Source organism: Onychostoma macrolepis, chromosome 06, assembly GCF_012432095.1.
Source record: "Onychostoma macrolepis isolate SWU-2019 chromosome 06, ASM1243209v1, whole genome shotgun sequence".
Classification (NCBI taxonomy): Eukaryota; Metazoa; Chordata; class Actinopteri; order Cypriniformes; family Cyprinidae; genus Onychostoma; species Onychostoma macrolepis.
Window position 1 is genome coordinate 1,329,443 of NC_081160.1, and position 18,506 is coordinate 1,347,948.

Here is an 18,506-nt window from a genome sequence, read left to right on the forward strand (position 1 = left end):
TTAACAAGTATGTAATTATGACAAGTGTTCTTAGTTGGATTTTGCCCTTAAAGTGTTTGATTTAGTCAGGGTGTAATTTACACAATTAACTTTAAATAAAAACAATACAAGTTTATGATATGTCGCCATATAAGCAGATAAACACATTCACATGTGAGAGACAGACAGACAGAGGGTTGTGAGAGATTCGGTAGTGAATGAGGGACAGATAGAGACAGACAGACAGGAGTGAGTGAGAACAGATGCAAGACGATCGGCCCAGATCCCTAAAACCATGTCACAGTTTTCATTGGACAGAGCTGAGCGTCACATGACCCGCCCCCTGCCAGCCTCACCCTCCTCAGGCTCTGAGTGCTGATTTATTCATTATTCTGCAGAACTGAGACGTGATCGGCTGCATTCTTGCTACTGTACATCTGAGAGCAAGTTCAAATCAAACTGGACTATTTTTAACAGTAGGAATTTGTATTTGAAAAACAGACTAGTTGCTGGATTGTATGAACAAGTGATGAATCAGCATTAAAATTGGCATGGAATGAAAATTCATCTACTTTCTAAATGCATATTGTTGATTATTTATTTTTTTTTTTTACCTCAAAATGTAATCAAAATGTCACAACTGGATCTTCCAATAAAACAACACTCTAATCTCTGGTGATGCAGGATTTTCCAATCATTTAGTCCACTTAAACTCCGCCCCTCTCTTATAATCCACCCATTCAGCTCCGCCTCCATTTTGAGTGCCACACCCACATCTCAACAACCAATGAACATCTAATGCAACAAGACCTGCATTAGATTTGTTTCTTTTTCAATAATCAATTACACTCAAATGTACATCACAACACAGAAGAAAAAAATAAAATTACATTGTGAATTTAAAAATACAACATTTATGGTGTACATTCAAAACATCTGCCTGAATGCTTATGGGTTCTTTAGTTTCTGATTCCCAGACAACAGACATTCAAACATTCCCTGTTGGTCAGCCAGGAATGTTTTCTTTACGCATGAGAACGTTTACTTTAGGTTTGGAGAACGTTACCTAATATTCACAAAATGTTCTTATTTGGTTCCATATGAGAACATCGAGGAAACGTTCTGCATTTTCTGGGACGAGGTTCAGGAAACTAATTTCCCAAGAGACAACTGTCTAATGCACAACACACTGCCAGCATGATCATTTAAGATGACAATAAAAATACAAACTAACATCAGAATAATCTAGTCAGTTGTTGGTTGATGAGTCAGTTAGACATCAGCAGTTCCTCGTTTATAACTGAAGAGAGAGAGATCTGGATGTTCAGTGTGAAGAGAACAGAAAAAACCAATGTAATGTTGAAACATGAACTTCAGCACCTGTTGAGCTCAGTGTGTGTGTGATTGTTTATACCTGTGAACCTGTTCTTTTCTGTCATGCAAAAGTCTGCCAAGCGAGGCAGGCGGTTTAATGCTTTACATCCTGTGTGACACACACACACACACACACACACACACACAGAGACGGTCTTTATCTCTCTCACGGAGAGCTGGATTGTATTTCAGGTGAGGCGAGAGGAGGACGTCTCATTATCTCCTCATGCTCCTCTAAACACACACACACTGACTACAGCTCTCCACACTAAAGAGATCAGAGTCTCAGTTCACTGGTTAAAACAAACCTGTAGGTGATTCATCAGAACCGACCCTTATACTGTCTCACCGCGACCTTTGACCCCTACGATTAGCCTGCCAGAGGAGCTGTTTAACGAACAGTACTCTCGCCCTCGGCTGTCAGATTCAACTAAAGTCGACATTATTAAAGATCCGTGCGCTCGTGAGAAACACACCTTAAGTAACGCGCATTAGAGCCGCGTCTGTGGAAAGATCACATTTAACGGACATGAAACCCCGATCCAGCAGAGACTGTGATTGGCCATTACGCCGATGTCACATGGTGTATTTAACTCGTGTGCTTGATTTGATGTGTGGTCAGAGTTTACTCACACTGTGTGATCTCACGGACTCTGTGTTATTATTAATAAGCACACATCTGATACAAGCACTGAAGTAAAGGTGCTGCAGATTTCATTTTTGGAATAGCTTACATTAACAAAAACCAATGAGAAAACGTGTCCTGCAATATCACGTGACTATGACCAGATGAGCTATAATATGGAGTAAACTGGAGTTGCACCATTCATTCATATATTTTAACAAAAATACGGTAATATTGTGAAATATGATTCCAATTTAAAATTGCTGTTCTCTATGTGCATGTCTGTTAAACTGTAATTTATTTCTGTGATGCGCAGCTGTATTTTCAGCATCATTACGCCAGTCTTCAGTGTCACATGATCTTCAGAAATCATTCTAATATGCTGATTTGCTGCTCAACAAACATTTCTGATTATTATCAATGTTGAAAAGAGTTGTGTTGCACAATATTTTTATGGAAACTGTGATGCATTTTATTTTTCAGGATTCACAAATGAACATAAAAGTTTAAAAGAACATCATTTATTTGAAATAGATATCATTTGTGACGTTATAAATGTCTTTACTGTCACTTTCGATCAATTTAATGTGTCCTTGATGAATAAAAGTACTGCTTTCTTAAAAAAAAATCTTACTGACCCCAATAATTATACGATTATAGTATTTATATATAATATCTAAAAAAAAGTAGATTTAACTCTGTTTCCTGCAGAAAGCACAGACTTGCTACAGTATTAAAATGGCACCGTAAGTTAATCCCTGATTTAGTGATTTAGTGAAGGTTAACTAGTCTGTGTGCTTAATAAGGTTGTGACGGGCCTGTGGGGGAAGAAGGGCGTTTGTCACCAGCGCTGCAGACGGCCCAGCGCTTCTTCAGCTCCACGAGGGGATCCGAGCGCTCAGCTTTGTGTGAGTTTGTGTTTGGCCGTCGAGGACACCAGCTGTAGGTCACAGATAAACTCAGTACCTTCAAACTCCAGCAAAGAAATCAACTTCACTCCCAAAACACAGCACAGAGCACCGAGGACGAGGGGAGCACGCTCTTCAGACTCAAACTTTGACTTTCTATAACACACACACACACACACTTCCCCCTCTGCTGTCCTTTGTATCTGCACTGTCACAGACGGACACATACGACCATTTATTGAAACGTACTGGTCATAACAGCAATGCCTTTTTTTGGCGGCTTTTCTGAAGTGATTTTCCCATTTATTGTCTCCAAAAGCATTTTAACGCACATCCATCTCAGCTTTCCTTTGTATTTTCACTGTTAATATTTTTAACCGAGCCAGCATTATTTTTAGTATCAGTTACTGATTTTAAAACATTTCAAATATACAGTATAGTTATAAATTTTTGTTACTTTAGTACATCAACTAAATTAAACTAAACTTAATGAAAATTAGCAATTTTGCTTTGACAACTAGTTGAAATAATGTCTTCTTTTTATATACACTCACATTTCAAGTATTTAGATTTTATTTTAGATTTTTTTATTATGGTTTTAACTTTAGTAATAATAAAAATCTAAGTTGCATATAAAACAAGGATTATTGGAGTATGTTTTACTAGAAAATACTATTTCAGTCTTTCTACTTTAAAAATTAATGTTTAATTAAATGTGTTATTTGCCTTTTTTATTATTATTTTTTCAGGGTATTATAACACTGAACAGAATTATGGTTTAATTTAAGGGTGTTTATGAAGTATTGTGGCTTACAACATATGGACAATCATCTGCATTAACATTAAAGTGATCAAATCGTAGTAAACATGATTGCATTTTATGTTAATTGCAACTTTTTCAATGCAAAACCCTTTCCAAGTCCATACAGACCCTTCATTGAAACTTAACAGTACAAGCAGCTTATAGAGCATAACAGCAACACTGACTTTTTAGGAAGCATTTCTGAACTGATTTCCCCATTTATTGTTTCCATAGGCATTGTAAAAAAATTCAGCATTCAGCTGCACGTCCTTCCCTAAAGAATAACAATGTGAACTATACCACTAAAATACGCCTGGATTTGTTCACAGCGGGATGGTTTTCTGGACGGGAGCCGCTCACACTAAACATCTCCCCAGCGGAGCACTAAAGAGTGTGTGATAGAAGAGTGGAAAAGTGTGTAAACGTGTGTGTTTGTCGGTGGTCCCAGTTAGCCGTGTGTTTGGCTGCGGTGACCTCCTGCCTCATAAAATATAATTTCTCACATCACCTCTGAATTACTGCCTGCTGAAACCTCGGCAGGAGCAGACGGCGGCGTTCAGAAAGGCCTGTGCTTATTTTAGGCACAAGGGCAGAGAACCCCGTTTGGACTCGTCTCTAATTAGAAACATCAGTGCAGAACATTTACAGACGCCAGTAAAGAGAAATCCCCCGAGCAGAATCACTCCTGAACGCATACATCACCTGCCCTCCTGCGGTAAAACAACGCTGCAAGCTGAGCTGATTCAAAGGAGTCAAATGGGGAGGAATCAAATCTTTTGAGATCAGAGTGGACGATGTAAACATACTGTAACTTTCAGAAGTCAAATCTTCCTCTACAGTCCACGAAGAGCATAAACTGCAGAAACAACTTTCCAGATGACTTTTCTAACTTCAAAAGTAAACTTTTTTCTGATGTCAAACAGATGAACATCAACACAGTTAAATGTCAACCATGTCTATAAAGACGACATGGCGGCATTTATTTGGTCATAAATACAGTTTTAAATTGCAATAATATTTCAAAATTGTTTTAAAAGCATGTGAATATCTGTTAAACAAATTTATTTCTCAGATCAAAGCTGTATTTTCAGCATCATTACTCCAGTCTTCAGTGTCACATGATCTTCAGAAATCATTCTAATATGCTGATTTGCTGCTCAACAAACATTTCTGATTATTATCAATGTTGAAAATAGTTGTGCTGCCCAATATTGTTTGTGGAAACCGCGATACATTTCATTTTTCAGGACTCACAGATGAACAGAAAGTTCAAAAGAACAGCATTTATTTGAAAAAGAAATCTACTGTAACATTATACATGTGTTTACTGTCGCTTTCGATCAATATATTGTGTCCTTCATGAATAAAAAGTATTTAAAAAACAAACTTTTGAATGTCAGTGTAACAATCTGAAACACATCCAGTTATCCAGAAAGCAATATGCATCCACTACTGACCTTTGAGTGTTTCTGGACACAAACTGACCCTAAAACTGGAGGTTGGTTAGGTTTTCTACAATGTGAACATCCACTAAGATTCATATCAGGTTTAAACTAGCTCTTTCCAGCACTACAGGTGCAGACGGATCCGCGCACATCCAGAATAAACCCTCGTCACACACAGAAGGATCACAGCAAATCTGTGTGTGTGGCAAGTTCAGTCAGAATAAAACGCTCACCTTCTTCTCCACCTAGAAACGTGTCTTTTAAGCGATTGCATAATGTCAGAGGAGGGATTTTATAAATATCTGCGGAGCATCAGTGTCGAGCGCTGTGAAAGCGTGCCAGAGTTAAGCGGCTCTCGTGTTCCTGCGCGCCGAGCGTCTTTGAAATGCAGATTACGAGTCTATCAACTGTCACCTGTGTGGAGCGCCGAGAGAAGCAGGTTAGATCGCTATCCTCGCTCCGGCAAATTACTCCTGATGTCTGTATTGTTCTGTAACGCCGGTTTGATCTCTTTATCCCGGCTCCGAATCAGACGTTTGAGGTAAGAATGTTCAACTTCACCTCAAAAAAGAATCAATTTCCAGGAGAAAACATCAATCTGACACACTCTCGGCGATTCAGTTTTTACCCAAATACGATTACATAAGAGCGCTCGCATTTCCTCGCCAGCATGAGGAGACGCAGTTATTATCTCTGTTCTCTGAGATTAACACTGTTTTAGCAGAATCGTCCCCGTTAGCATCTCCTGTATTATTCAAGGCATCGTTTCATGTGTGTTCGAGGAGTTCTGCTATTAAATATTGCCCGGTTAGTAAAGGTTGAGGGGTGAATAAAACATTAAAAGTAATCAGAGCTCGTGCAGATCAGTGTTGGGAAAGTTACTTTTAAAAGTAATGCATTGCAATATTGTATTACTCCCTTAAAAAAAGTAACTTATTGTGTGACTTTTTATGGAAAGTAATGTGTTACGTTACTTTTGTGTTACTTTTCCTAATCTGGGCTGGGCTTGCTTGTTTTTAATATAAAAAAAAAATAAAAAATTAGATTTGGCAAATGTAGAAACGCTTTCACACCAAATGTGAAATGAGTAAAGTGTGCAGCTGAAGAATAGAAGAAAGTTCAACACTCTTACTTCAGCAGGCAAACACAAATATGTTGTTCATCTAAACTCATTAGTAGCCTATGGTTGAATCGGATCATCACAGATCAGCAGCAAAGACATCGTTTAATAAAATGCGATCAAATACTTGAAGGATATTTGTGTTATTTATCATTTCATTTTTGCAAGTTTGCATCATATTCTGAGTTTGCTTTTTTTATTAATTATGAGAAATAGTGAATGTGTTTTTGTGCAGGTGAGATGAGTAAATGCATGATGATATTTAGTCTAGAACTACAGTATCTTACACAACACTCCGCACTTACTCCTGATTTCTCTCAACATGGCAACACCAGAGCTGTCAGTCAATACATGAGAAACAAAGTAACTGGTCTTACTTATTTGAAAAAGTAGATATTTTCTTGCAAATAAAAAAAAAAAAAAAAAGTAATGCGTTACTTTACGAGTTTACGGCCCAACACTGGATTTAACACATTAACATTGGTCTCATTTACCTTCATTTTTTTAAACTGCTTACACACATTTTCAAAACTTTGCCTCTTTTTTTCAAAACTTGACACACAAATCCAAGAATTGCACACACAAAATACAAAATGCCTCACATCTCTTGCAAAATGAAGCACTGCATTCAAAATATCACAAACACATCTCAAAAGCAAACATCTTTGCCATAATATTAATTCCTGCTAGATGTGTGTGTGTTACATAGAGAATTGTGTGTTTTGATTTGCAAAAAGTGTTTTATGAAATTGAAAACGGAGTCGAAGGCTGAGAATCAGTGTATGGTTTTACAGATTTGGTGTGTGCTTCTGCTGTTTGAGTGTCAGCTTTCAGAAACTGTGACAAGTAAAGATTTTGTGTGTAAGCAGTTGATAAACTGTAATCCCATAATAAGTGCACTGCAATCCACACAGGTGTAAATGAAAGGGATTCAATGTGTCCTTCCTCTTAACAAAATCCCATCAAAAGTCATCACTGATGCATTTTAAACGCATGTTAATCCTACACGTTAACAGGGCCTTTTTTCCTCTCTGTAATACTCTTTTTGGAGCAATGTGCACCTGTCTTCATTATTAGTATTCCTCCTCTAGACAGGGGTGAAGGGCCAAACCGATCTGCTGTCCTTAATAAAGCAGTTTTTGTGTCGTCTCAGCCTCGCGTGGCTCACCTGTGGAGCGTGCCTGCATAAAGCCTGCAAAAATTACACAAGCTGCTAAAATCATTTGTTCAAATTGCATTGGGTGACTGATACACGACTTCTGGAATCAGTGTGCGAACGTTTATATCAGGTTATAAAAACAAGACTTGTTTATAAGTTACCAGACTACTACTAGGCACTAGCGTAGCCAGAAATGTTTAAGTGGGTGGGCCTACATAAAACTGGGTGGGCCAGGTGTGTAGCATATGAAAACTGCATGTCAATTTGCCAACAAAAAATACAGCACCAAGGTTCATTACAAAGTACTTTTGAAGCATGCATTAACATTAGTAATTTGTTATGTTAATGTTCATTTCAAAATTTACTAATAGGACATTATTAAAATTAAAAGTTGTATCTGTTAACATTTGCCTGAGCTAAAGTTAGCAAAGATGACGGTAACAAATGTATTGCTAATCTTAGTTAATGCATTAACTAATGTTAACTAAAGGAAGATTATTGTAAAGCATTACCTCAGTCTGAAACAACGGGGCTTCGCTGATGATTTCATAATCAAGCGTCTCTGTCAGTTCACGCGCATCGAGGACCGCAGAAATGTGCGCAGCTGCAAATTATGCAGTTTGTTGTGGCGACCAGGATCTAGCACAACGATTATGGATCAAACACTATACCTATGCTAATATGATGCTTTAAACACGCTTGGTTCAGAAGTTTCTGATCGATAAATCCAGCACCCTCAGGTGGTCTGTCAGGTTACATTTGTAGACGTCCAGATAGACTTTTACATTTTGAAGAATTGATCTGATTTATGTTTGCTTCACTAGGCTATTTTCAAATTTTACTTCACAAACGCGCGTATTTTACTATTATATCCTTACGTCGCAAACATAACATTGTGGGTGGGACTAACAGAAACGGACGAATCATCATTTTGATAAGCATGAAGAGGGAAAACTAAGAAACGACCTGTAATTGACCATGAAAACAAGCGTTTAATATTTTTAATAAATATATGAAGTTACAGTGAAATAAGACATGTATTATTATCGTTTAATAAATTGCATCCATTTGGAAAATTACCAACATCTCATTGGGTGGGCCACAGATAAAAGTGGGTGGGCCCGGGCCCACCCGCAGCTACGCTACTGCTTGTTTTCAATGAGAAAGTGACTGGATTTTTTTTAGTTTTTGACATTAAATCATTAAAGGTTTTCAAGGTATATCTCAACATTCTTAAATCAAAATATAGTTACTTGAGAAGCAAAATTAAACAAAAATAAAACGTCTTTGACAGTTTTTTGGGGGAAAAAAAGAAAGAAAGTGAATTCAATTAAGTGAATTTTTGCTTTAAACTAGGAAAAATAAACTTGTTTTCCCTTTAAATTAAGTTTTTTTTTTTTTTTTTTACTTGTAAGTGAAAAAATATTTGTAAATCAAGACATCAATACAGAGTAAGAAAATAATTTTTTGAAGTGTAGTTTAAGACATTTAGTATAAGACACACAAAATATGCTTGCACTTTGCAAGTCTGTCCAATTTCAAATCTGAAATAGATGATTCCACTATGACAAGTAAAAATAATTTAGAAAACGGAAGTGTCTGTTCAAAATTAAAAAAGGAGAAAATGAAGTAGAATATTTAGTTGTACTGTTCAAAACCTAGTTTTGCCACTCGCCACTTCATGCCACAATCACATTTATAAATATATATTTTTTAAAGATTTAATGTCAGTGTTCAGTGGCTAGATCTTCATCAAAGCACTCATATTATTAAACTGCAGCATTTAAACAATTTGGTTTCCCAGAATGTTAATAAAAACCAGTGATCCTCGACTCCTGGAAGCTTCGCTTGGCAGCTGTAGTCTGTGATTTTCACAACAGCTTCCAGTTTTGGGTGCAACATGCATCAGACGATCACTGAATGTGAACTGAAGACGAGACTGGTTTGGCCTGACCGTTTACTCAAAGCCGCTGCCGTATTTCGAGTGTGGACCAAATAAATCTCAGTGCACAACAGAAGCCAGAAAAACCTAGGAGTGCTTCCAATGAAGAAGTAGCTATATTACTGTGAGGTTTGTGAGGTTATTAAATCTTTGAAAGATATCCAAGGGTTTGGTTAAATATAGTTATGTTTAGTTAAAAGAGCTTTGCTATCAAATTTTTGTCCAATTTCCAAATGAAATGCACACAAGTATCATATTAAACAACAAATTGAGGTTGGATAGCAGATTTTCAGTCTCTTCCTGTAAATTTAAACAAGCCAGTGTGAAACACTACCTGACCAACCACACACACACACACACACACACACACAACTACCTGCTTTTCTGGGACTGAGTCCAGAACTCTTTTCCCAGAATTCTCTTCCTCGCTCTGGCACAAGGGTCGTAAAGCTGTCAGTGCTCTTGTAGGCCCAGTCACCTCTGCTATTGTTACAAGGAGGAACAAGCTACCACACACACACACACACACACACACAAACACACACACTCGTCCTCTCTCCCTCTGGGTCTTTGGAAGCTGAGGTGGATGATTGGATCAGCCTGTGGAATCTGCTCTAATGAGATCCAGTTCATAATAACAGCTCTGTAGTTCAGGCTCTTCAGATCACAGCACACAAGCACTGCTCTTACAGCTGGAGATCACCGCTAACTGTACTGTTGGTCACGGTGAGCGTTTCTACTGCTGGATAATGGATAACAGTATAATCACAAATGAGCTGTATTGCTAGTAAAAATAAGATGTCGTTTACTACTTGATGAGGAATCAGTTTCCTTTAAGTTAAAAGATTCATTTAAGCACTCTAGATTCTAGAACAGCATTTGCAGCTGTTTAATGGTATTTACGAATGTAAAACTTGTATCAATAACTTTTCCATGACAATTGTGGCTAATTCCAAATTACACCAGTTTTACTGTAGTAACAATAACTGTAATGGTGTTTGGATTTCTGCTTTAAACAAGAAAAAAATGTATTAAAAGACTTTGAATTAAGACTTATCCCATTGGCAATTTTTGTTTTATTGTTTTAAGTATAAATTCAATTTTATTTATTTTTGGGTGCAGAGTAGTTTAAGGCATTTAAATCAACATTTCATATCAATCACGCATGATTGTCTCAAGATTGGGTTTACCCATGCAAAACTTTACCATATAGTTTCTGCCAAAATACAAAGTATATCACAATAAATAAATATGGGATCTCATACAAACTGTTTAAGACTCTGTAATTTTCTTTTACTTTGCTTTTCCATATGGCAAACACCAAGTTAGCACAGTTTTACTGTAGTAACAATATTGGTTTAAACATTGGTTATCATTGCACGAGTAGCTTTATAACTCGTAGGTTATGATTTCTATCCATTCAAAAGATTTTCAGTGTTCGATCATACTTTACAAAAACAGAAAGTTACGCTTGTCAACACAACTAAATGTTTATGTTGTGTGAGGATGTGTGTAAATGTGCAATATCGGCACGCACACAAACACACACACACACACACACACACACACACACAAATACAAACGCCTCTTCCATTTTATCGCCATGTTATTTTAATACTGGCATTACTATGGTAACGAGGTGATTTCTTGGACTCCAGTGCAGGTGTTAATGCACACGAGAGGCTTATATTATGAAATATTATTATGTTCTATTTAAACATCCTGTAGATGTTGTATTTCTCCCCTGATTCGTGCGTTCTCAGCTTTATGAGTCACTGTCAGCGGAGCGTGTCTTACAGTGTTATTCAAGGCTTCGCTCGGAGACCGTGATATAATACAACACGATACTCCCTCCGCTCTCATTCACTGATCAGACAAAACACACAGATCCATTACTGACACCGTTTGCCGTCAAGTGTAACATGTCCAAATCTTTCCAAAATAAATGAGCTGAAGGTACTGGGCAGGAATGTTTGGTCCTAGTTTCACAAAATCAAACTTTTCGGCATGAAGTTTGGTCCACTATATTTGGAACTGAATTCTGAATACTGTTGGCTTTTCGACACATTGCTTTGGTTCCTCTTTTGTAAGTCGCTTTGGATAAAAGCATTTGCTAAATGCATAAATGTAAAAGTAAAAGGAAGTATTATTCTTTATTCTGAACTGCACACTTAGACAAGAAACCATCTGGATGTTTTTACATGCCGTTTAGAGGTGGGTAAATCTGAAATTGATGATTAGAAAATTGCAAACTTGTGTTGTGAACAGTACAGAAATTATTGGATATTCATACAAATTTCTGTATGTTTAAAATGTATTATTTCCCAAAGGCAAAACTAAATAGAATATGCAATTTTGCTGCTCAAACTGTAGTTTACTCACCACTTTTAATGCCCCTACCAAAAGTTTGAATAGGTTTAAAAAAAAAAAAAATGCTTGTGATATCAAATGGCATCATTTAAACACAATTTTGTTTCCCAATGAATTAATAAAAAACTCTGCACCTCAACTCCTAGGTGAGATTTGAGGTAATTGGAGCCTTTGATTTTCACAAGAGCTTTCAAGTTCTGCATGCAATATACATCAAACAGTCTGTGAATGTAATGAGGATGAAATTACTGTATTTTCCAGAAAATAAATCACATCAGGTTAAAATTGCGTTGTATCGCTGGAAACTAACTAGTCACTACGGTTTCCTGAACACAGTTGCATCTTCGTCGTTTGACCCACATTGGTTCAACATTATAGGGCCGTTGTTACTGACATCTCATGAAGTGGTGGAGTAATAACTTCTGCTAATTCACTGATTCGAGATCTCCGAGATGCTGCTAATTTTGCTTTACTTGATGCTTGATTCATCCCAGCTTCTCCCTTACGTCATACTCCATGGTTCCCACTCTTCAAAAACTGTGCAGATTGTCGACATGCTAAAAGATATGGATTGAAATGTACTGTACATATATTTAACTGGAATGAAAGATACAGAATGTACTGCATGCTAGCTTGCTTATTGTGCCCAAGAGCATGATCTGTTTCAGTCCATATGTCATACTAACAATAACCTCTGCTACTAACTACAAGGCGAGAGCGGAGGTTCCAACCACGTAAGTTTGCATTGCTGTTTGCAAATGTTCATTGGAACTAGGTTTCGCGAAACTTCAAATCATTGAACTATGTTGGTAATGATGGAACTTGTGACCCTAGTTGGCTAACGATGCTTTTCGGAAACACAACATTGTGAAATGTTAACTGCATTATATAAGTCACAGAACATTTCATGCAATAAAAAAAATGTGACTCATGTTAAGTAAAATATTGGCTTAACCCGGTTCACTTGGAGACTGAAAGTCGCTGTCGTGTTTCGTGTCCGAATGGTGTATCTTTCAGTTTGAGGTCAGAAAAATCAGGAGTGTGAATGCAGACCTAACAAACCAAACAACATGGAGAAAAAGAGCTGTGACAGCTTTTACAGCCCACACAAAAACACATCATTTACTATCATAACAAACACCCAGAACATCAAGCCCAGAGTTCACCAACTCAACCCTTTTTTATTTTTTTAAATCACCCATTCTGCAGTTTTACAATAAAAAGCAATTCGACACAAAAGGTAAAACGCTCGATTGCTTTCAGCGCTGTCATAATTCCTGCATTGTTAGCGGCTGCTGACGGTGATATTCACGGCGTAACCGGGGCAGGCCGTACATTGTTACTCAAATGCAAGAATGAAGTGAAATGTGTTCTATTCTCATGGCAAATAATATGTTATTTATTCGTGGTTTTCACTGGCAGCCGTGCCGTCTAACGCCCGGGATAAAATACAGCCGAGGCGCAGTCTCCTGCGGAGCGTCTGGGGATGAGACTCGCCTCTTTCTCTTTCTGCTCGCTGACAGCTCACCTAAATCTCACTCTGAGGGGTATTACTAAAGCAAAGTCTGCGAACACACACGCAGGACCGAGGAGTATTTTCTGCTGTTGTCAGGTTCTCCAAGCATTCTGTAATTCCTGTTTAATTCCAGGAGTTGTGATGAATCCGTCACTGGAGCTGGCAGCACTAACAGTGTGACTTCACCAATCTCCAGGAGAGACGCTTCAATCTCTGGCAAACTCAGCTACACCGCTCATTTACCACTTATAAGACTCTTATAATAACTGCACTGCTTGAGCTTGAGCCTCTTTATTGAAGACATACAGAATGACAGAGAACTAAAGTCCCTTCTGCTCACAAAAGCTGCAATTATTTGATCACAAAATACAGTAAAAACAGTAAAACTGTGAAATATTATTACAATTTAAAATTGCTGTTTTCTATGTGAATATCTGTAAAAAATTTTTTTTCTGTGATGCGCAGCTGAGTTTTCAGCATCATTACTCCAGTCTTCAGTGTCGCATGATCTTCAGAAATCATTGTAATATGCTGATTTGCTGCTCAAGAAACATTTCTGATTATTATCAATGTTGAAAACAGTTGTGCTGCTTCATATCTTTGTGGAAACTGTGAAACATTTTATTTTTCAGTATTCTTTGATAAATAAAAACAGCATTTTTATTTGAAATGGAAATATTTTGTAACATTATAAATGTCTTTTCTGACACTTTTAATCAATTTAATGCATCCTTGCAAAATTTCTCTGACTTTCTCCGCCATCTGCTTACAGAGCTTATTGCAATGCATTCTGGGATTACCTTCTCCATAAAAGGCATGTACAATGCTGTCTGAAAGACTTAGAAGACTGCATAATTGTGCTTCCTATCTTTTGGAACAGACTTCCTGTCACTCATACAATGCATTAAAATGCTTCAACATAAGCAGATCAACTACATTTGGGAAGAGAACTTATGATGCACCTGTCTGTCAGTGTGACTCACTCTTATCTAACTCTGACTCACCTGCTATTCACCTGTGCTTTTGTCTAAAATTATTGTGTTTGTCTTTCATACTTCTATTCTTCACCTTCCACCTGACCCAAAAACAACTAAAGGTAGCTTTTGGCATAAAATAAGACATTGCACCACCTTTATATTTGTTTCCCACAAGGTGTGTTCGTCTGGATTTACTTCTACTTTTGAGGACAGACAATTCGCCCCCACACTAAAACCAACTCGCACACAATTCTAAACGTTCCCATTTGCCAATGCAATGTTTCCACAACAGAGGAGGTCTGCGAGCAAATAAAATGCATAAAGTCAAAGCCAGATTCAGCATCAGCAACTTTAATTACCTAAATTAAGCAAACACTGTAAGTCAGAGTCATAATGAGGCTTATGGGAGGCGAGGGGCAGCAGTCTGTGTGTGTGGAACAGGTTTGTTCCTGATGACAGAATGAAACGCAGCACAGCTCAAACAATCCACCTGTTGGTAATTACCAAGTACTAATTCTCTGAGGTACAAAGAGGAACACACACACACTGGAGCTGTTAGAAATAACCAAATGTCGCACAGCAGCATCAGCCCTCCTAACAAGCCCCCGTACACCTGAGAAACAGACAGACAGAGAGAAGAACAGACAGTTGAAGCACACAATACACCTGCCACCTGTTTGAGTCTTGTAGACGTGCCTGTGGGCGAGAAAGAGAGAGAGATGCCATGCTTTCCGTCCCGACCAAAGACAATTACCAGTCAATCAACCAAACCACAAACCAACTCAACCACTAAACACCCAACTACTATCCCAGAAGTGGTCCAACACTCAACACAGTCCCATGACAACGCATGAATTTTCATGAGATCAAATTGGAAACACCTAATTAAAATACCAAACCTCTCTACCAGTCAGAGACCAAACCAAAACCCTCTATCAGTTACCCATCCAACCAAACCCTTACTAGCCTGACTACGTCAGACTTCATACTTCCACTCAATTTCATTTCGCTTCTGTACTCGGTCTACGAAGCAAAGCGAAGTAGCAGAGTTTGGTATTACCAGGCTAAACCCTTACACCTTTGAAACCGAAACACTTTAAATAGTTAAACACAGAACAAAGCCCATCTACCGATCAAACCCCTCTACACATGACATATACAAACATGAATCTGTCAATAAAACACCAAACCCCTCTACACACACTCCTTCAAATGAAACCCAAAAAACACCCAGCTAAAACCCCATAAATGGTCTAACACCAAACCAAACCTTATACCAATGAAACTGAAACCCTTTAAGTAGTAAAAAAAAATAAATACATGAATCTCTCCTACAAATCAAACCCCTCTACATATAATACCAGACATCAAACCTCTCCTGGAAGGTCTGAAAGTCTCCTGTACAATGATAGTGGCTTCATGATCTCCACACATTATATACAATATCTATACAGAAGTCCTGTTTCCAAAGTATTAAAATGTTAAAAATTAATTATTGAATGAATTATGAATTATTATTTTTTGAATTAAAAATTCAATCACAAGTTGTCAGCTGAGATTCATTTACGGTTTCCTCTTAGTATACATGTGCATTTTGAAGGTGTCTCCTTTGACCACTTCTGTTCAGATTTTGTCACACTCTACATCAGTTTCGCAGGAGTGCCAAGTGTGGCACACTAATATTATTGAATGAACCAACCCGGGTAACGTGGCTTATGAGTGAGTTCTAACAATATTTAAACTATATTCTATATGTACCACTTTGTGATGAGGCCAAAGTAACATGTGGGGTGGGGGTGGGGGTGGGGTTAGGGGTAAGTGATCCAGTGACCCCGTAAGTGATCCAACACCAAAGTAAACTCATATACTAATGAAGTTGAAACCTTTTAAGTAGTCAAACACCCAACAAAACCCTTCTACAAATCAAACCCCTCTACACATACCCAAAACTTCAAGTCAGGGAAACATCAAATAAAACCCTGTTGCACATAATACTCCCAACTAAACCTCTAAACACCCAAATAAAACCCCATTAGTGATCCAACACCCCACCAAACCCTTACAGCATATATATATATATATAAAATGGTATAGAAAAATCTAGGTCTGATTCTAGTTTGCAAGTCATATTTTAAAAACAAGCCCTTTTATTTCTATGCCTAATGTCAAAGATGCAAAATGTTTTTTTTTTGCCTCGTCGCATTCAGTTCATTCAGGAATTACTTGAATTGTGCAAATAATTTTTAGTTTGTCCATATTTGGAAAAAAAAACAAAAACAAAAAAAAACCTGAGCACTTGTAGACCCGGCTATTGCTGTCAGTCATGTAACATTTCTACAGTACAGTTGTCATTTTACATATTTTGCTACTTCCATCTTACCTCGCTCTCTTTCAACAATTTGTGCTGGAATTCCTTATGTGCTTGTGTGAACAGTAAACCCCGCCTACTTTGATTTGATTGGCCAGCTCAATCATTTTGACATTGACGAGCACTGTGAGACCTCCGAAGCAGACCAGGCTAAAAATTTAACTTTTGAACCATCCTAACAACAAACAGAGCGCTGCATGAGGGAGTGCTGCAGATCAGTGCAAGAATTTCAAACATTGCAGGGGGACGATTTGGCCATTTCTAATAATTGGGGGGACACCGTCTATGGTGGTTATGGCCCTGAACCAAACCCTTTATCAATGAAACGGAAACGCTTTAAGTAGTCAAACACCTAAATTCTACCAATCAGACCCCAAAAATAAATTCAACGCTGAACCAAAACCCTCTACCCAACAAGCTAATCGGACACCAGTCAAACACCCAACCAAAGTCTACTACACCCACCCGTGAGAGAACAGCATTTCGACCCGCCAAGACACAAGCCTAGAGAATCATCTTAACAGACCCTGATTACCCACAGGTACAACCTCTCTGCCCACTCTGTTTACCCCGGCCCGACCGAGCGGCCATTGTCTCCTAATGAGGGCAAATGGTCACCTGGTGAGGGAGCGCAGAGCAGCGTGACTCCCTGTGAGCGGGGGCCATTGTCTGGGGCATCGCTCCTCTCGGCGTCTCTCCTCACCGCTCCTCCCCTCCCCGTTCACTCTTTCTTTTAAAGAAGCCATTCATTAGCGGTGGAGAACGTGAGGCCCTTGGCGGGACCTGCTCCTTTTCAAAAACGCTGCTCGCCTTTTGTTTTTGTGTCCTGTCAAAAACGCTCACCTAATTAAGGATGAGATCTCAGGCCCAGAGAAAAGCCCCGTTAATGACTCTCCGAGAATTTACTTAATGAGTTTAGATGCCCATTGTGGGATGAAGCTTCTGGAAGACGGCTCTGGCAGAAAAAGGGGGATGGTGGGAAAGAAAAGGGGGAAAAATAATGCGAAGAAAACGGGGGGACTGGGCCGTGGTGAGTTTATGACTGAAGGCCAAAGAGAAAAGGTGTAGAACAAAACGAAAGATGAATCAAAACAGGTCATTACTACTGAACAAAAGCACAGAGAAAGAGAGAGAGAAGGAATATTTCACCTTGATCATTGGCTGTCATTGATGCATTTTCTTTAGCAAACTCCGCCGGTCTCGTTTTAGGGCCTCAGCTGTGTTTCTTCCTTTTCGTTTGTGTGTGGAGTCTTCCTCAGCGCAGCCAGCGGAGGAACAGGGCTTGTTAGCATGAGCATTGGAACTGACCGCAGACACGAGCCTCAACCTGGTGTAATTGTCATCGCTGCAGTCCTGAGAGACACATATCAAACGCCCTTCTCATCTCATCTCTTCTCTTTTCACCCTTGTTCTTTTCATCCCAGGAAGAAAACTTGTAAATTAGTCATAGTGTAGGAACAAGACTTTGCTTGCTTTCCTCTCCTCTCCCTTTCTTCAGTTCTGTTACTTCATAGTCTTCTCTTTTTTTTTTTTGTCCGAGAACTTTTTATCAAACGTCTGTGGTTGCACAGCAGAAAAACCATCTGGAGTAAACACTTGGAAGTAAGTTCTGCTATATTTCAGCACTAAACCTGAGTCGAATGTAGCTTAACCTGGTAAAAAGGCGGTAAACAGAATTTTGAAACATTTTCTACTGATCATGGCTGCAAATGATAATCAAATGATGCAGTCGTTAGAGGTGGCGTGCAGTCAAGCGCACACATTGCATTTTAAAAAGTCGATTCAGGTGTCTGGATGGGGAATTGCACCATGTAAATTGCATTCGGCACAGGGTTTTTATTTTCAAATGTTTGAGAGTTACCAGATTTGCATAATTTCTTCAGTGAATCGAGTGCTAATGCAATGCATGCAATAAACAACA

At 38.4% G+C, this 18,506-nt stretch overlaps 1 protein-coding gene across 2 annotated transcripts in view; it reads right to left on the reverse strand.

Annotated features, from left to right (window-relative positions):
- Nucleotides 1-18,506, reverse strand: part of zeb2b (zinc finger E-box binding homeobox 2b) — a 102,285-nt gene that overhangs the window by 79,668 nt on the left and 4,111 nt on the right. Inside the window, exon 1 of one of the 2 annotated variants that reach the window (XM_058778379.1) lies at nucleotides 17,735-18,057. The exons of the other annotated variant lie outside the window; for it this stretch is intronic. Within the exon in view, the coding sequence (XP_058634362.1) occupies nucleotides 17,735-17,753 (19 nt within the window). The 5' untranslated portion in view covers nucleotides 17,754-18,057. Of the gene's footprint in view, nucleotides 1-17,734; nucleotides 18,058-18,506 lie in introns of those variants that run through there. 2 annotated transcript variants of the gene reach the window in all.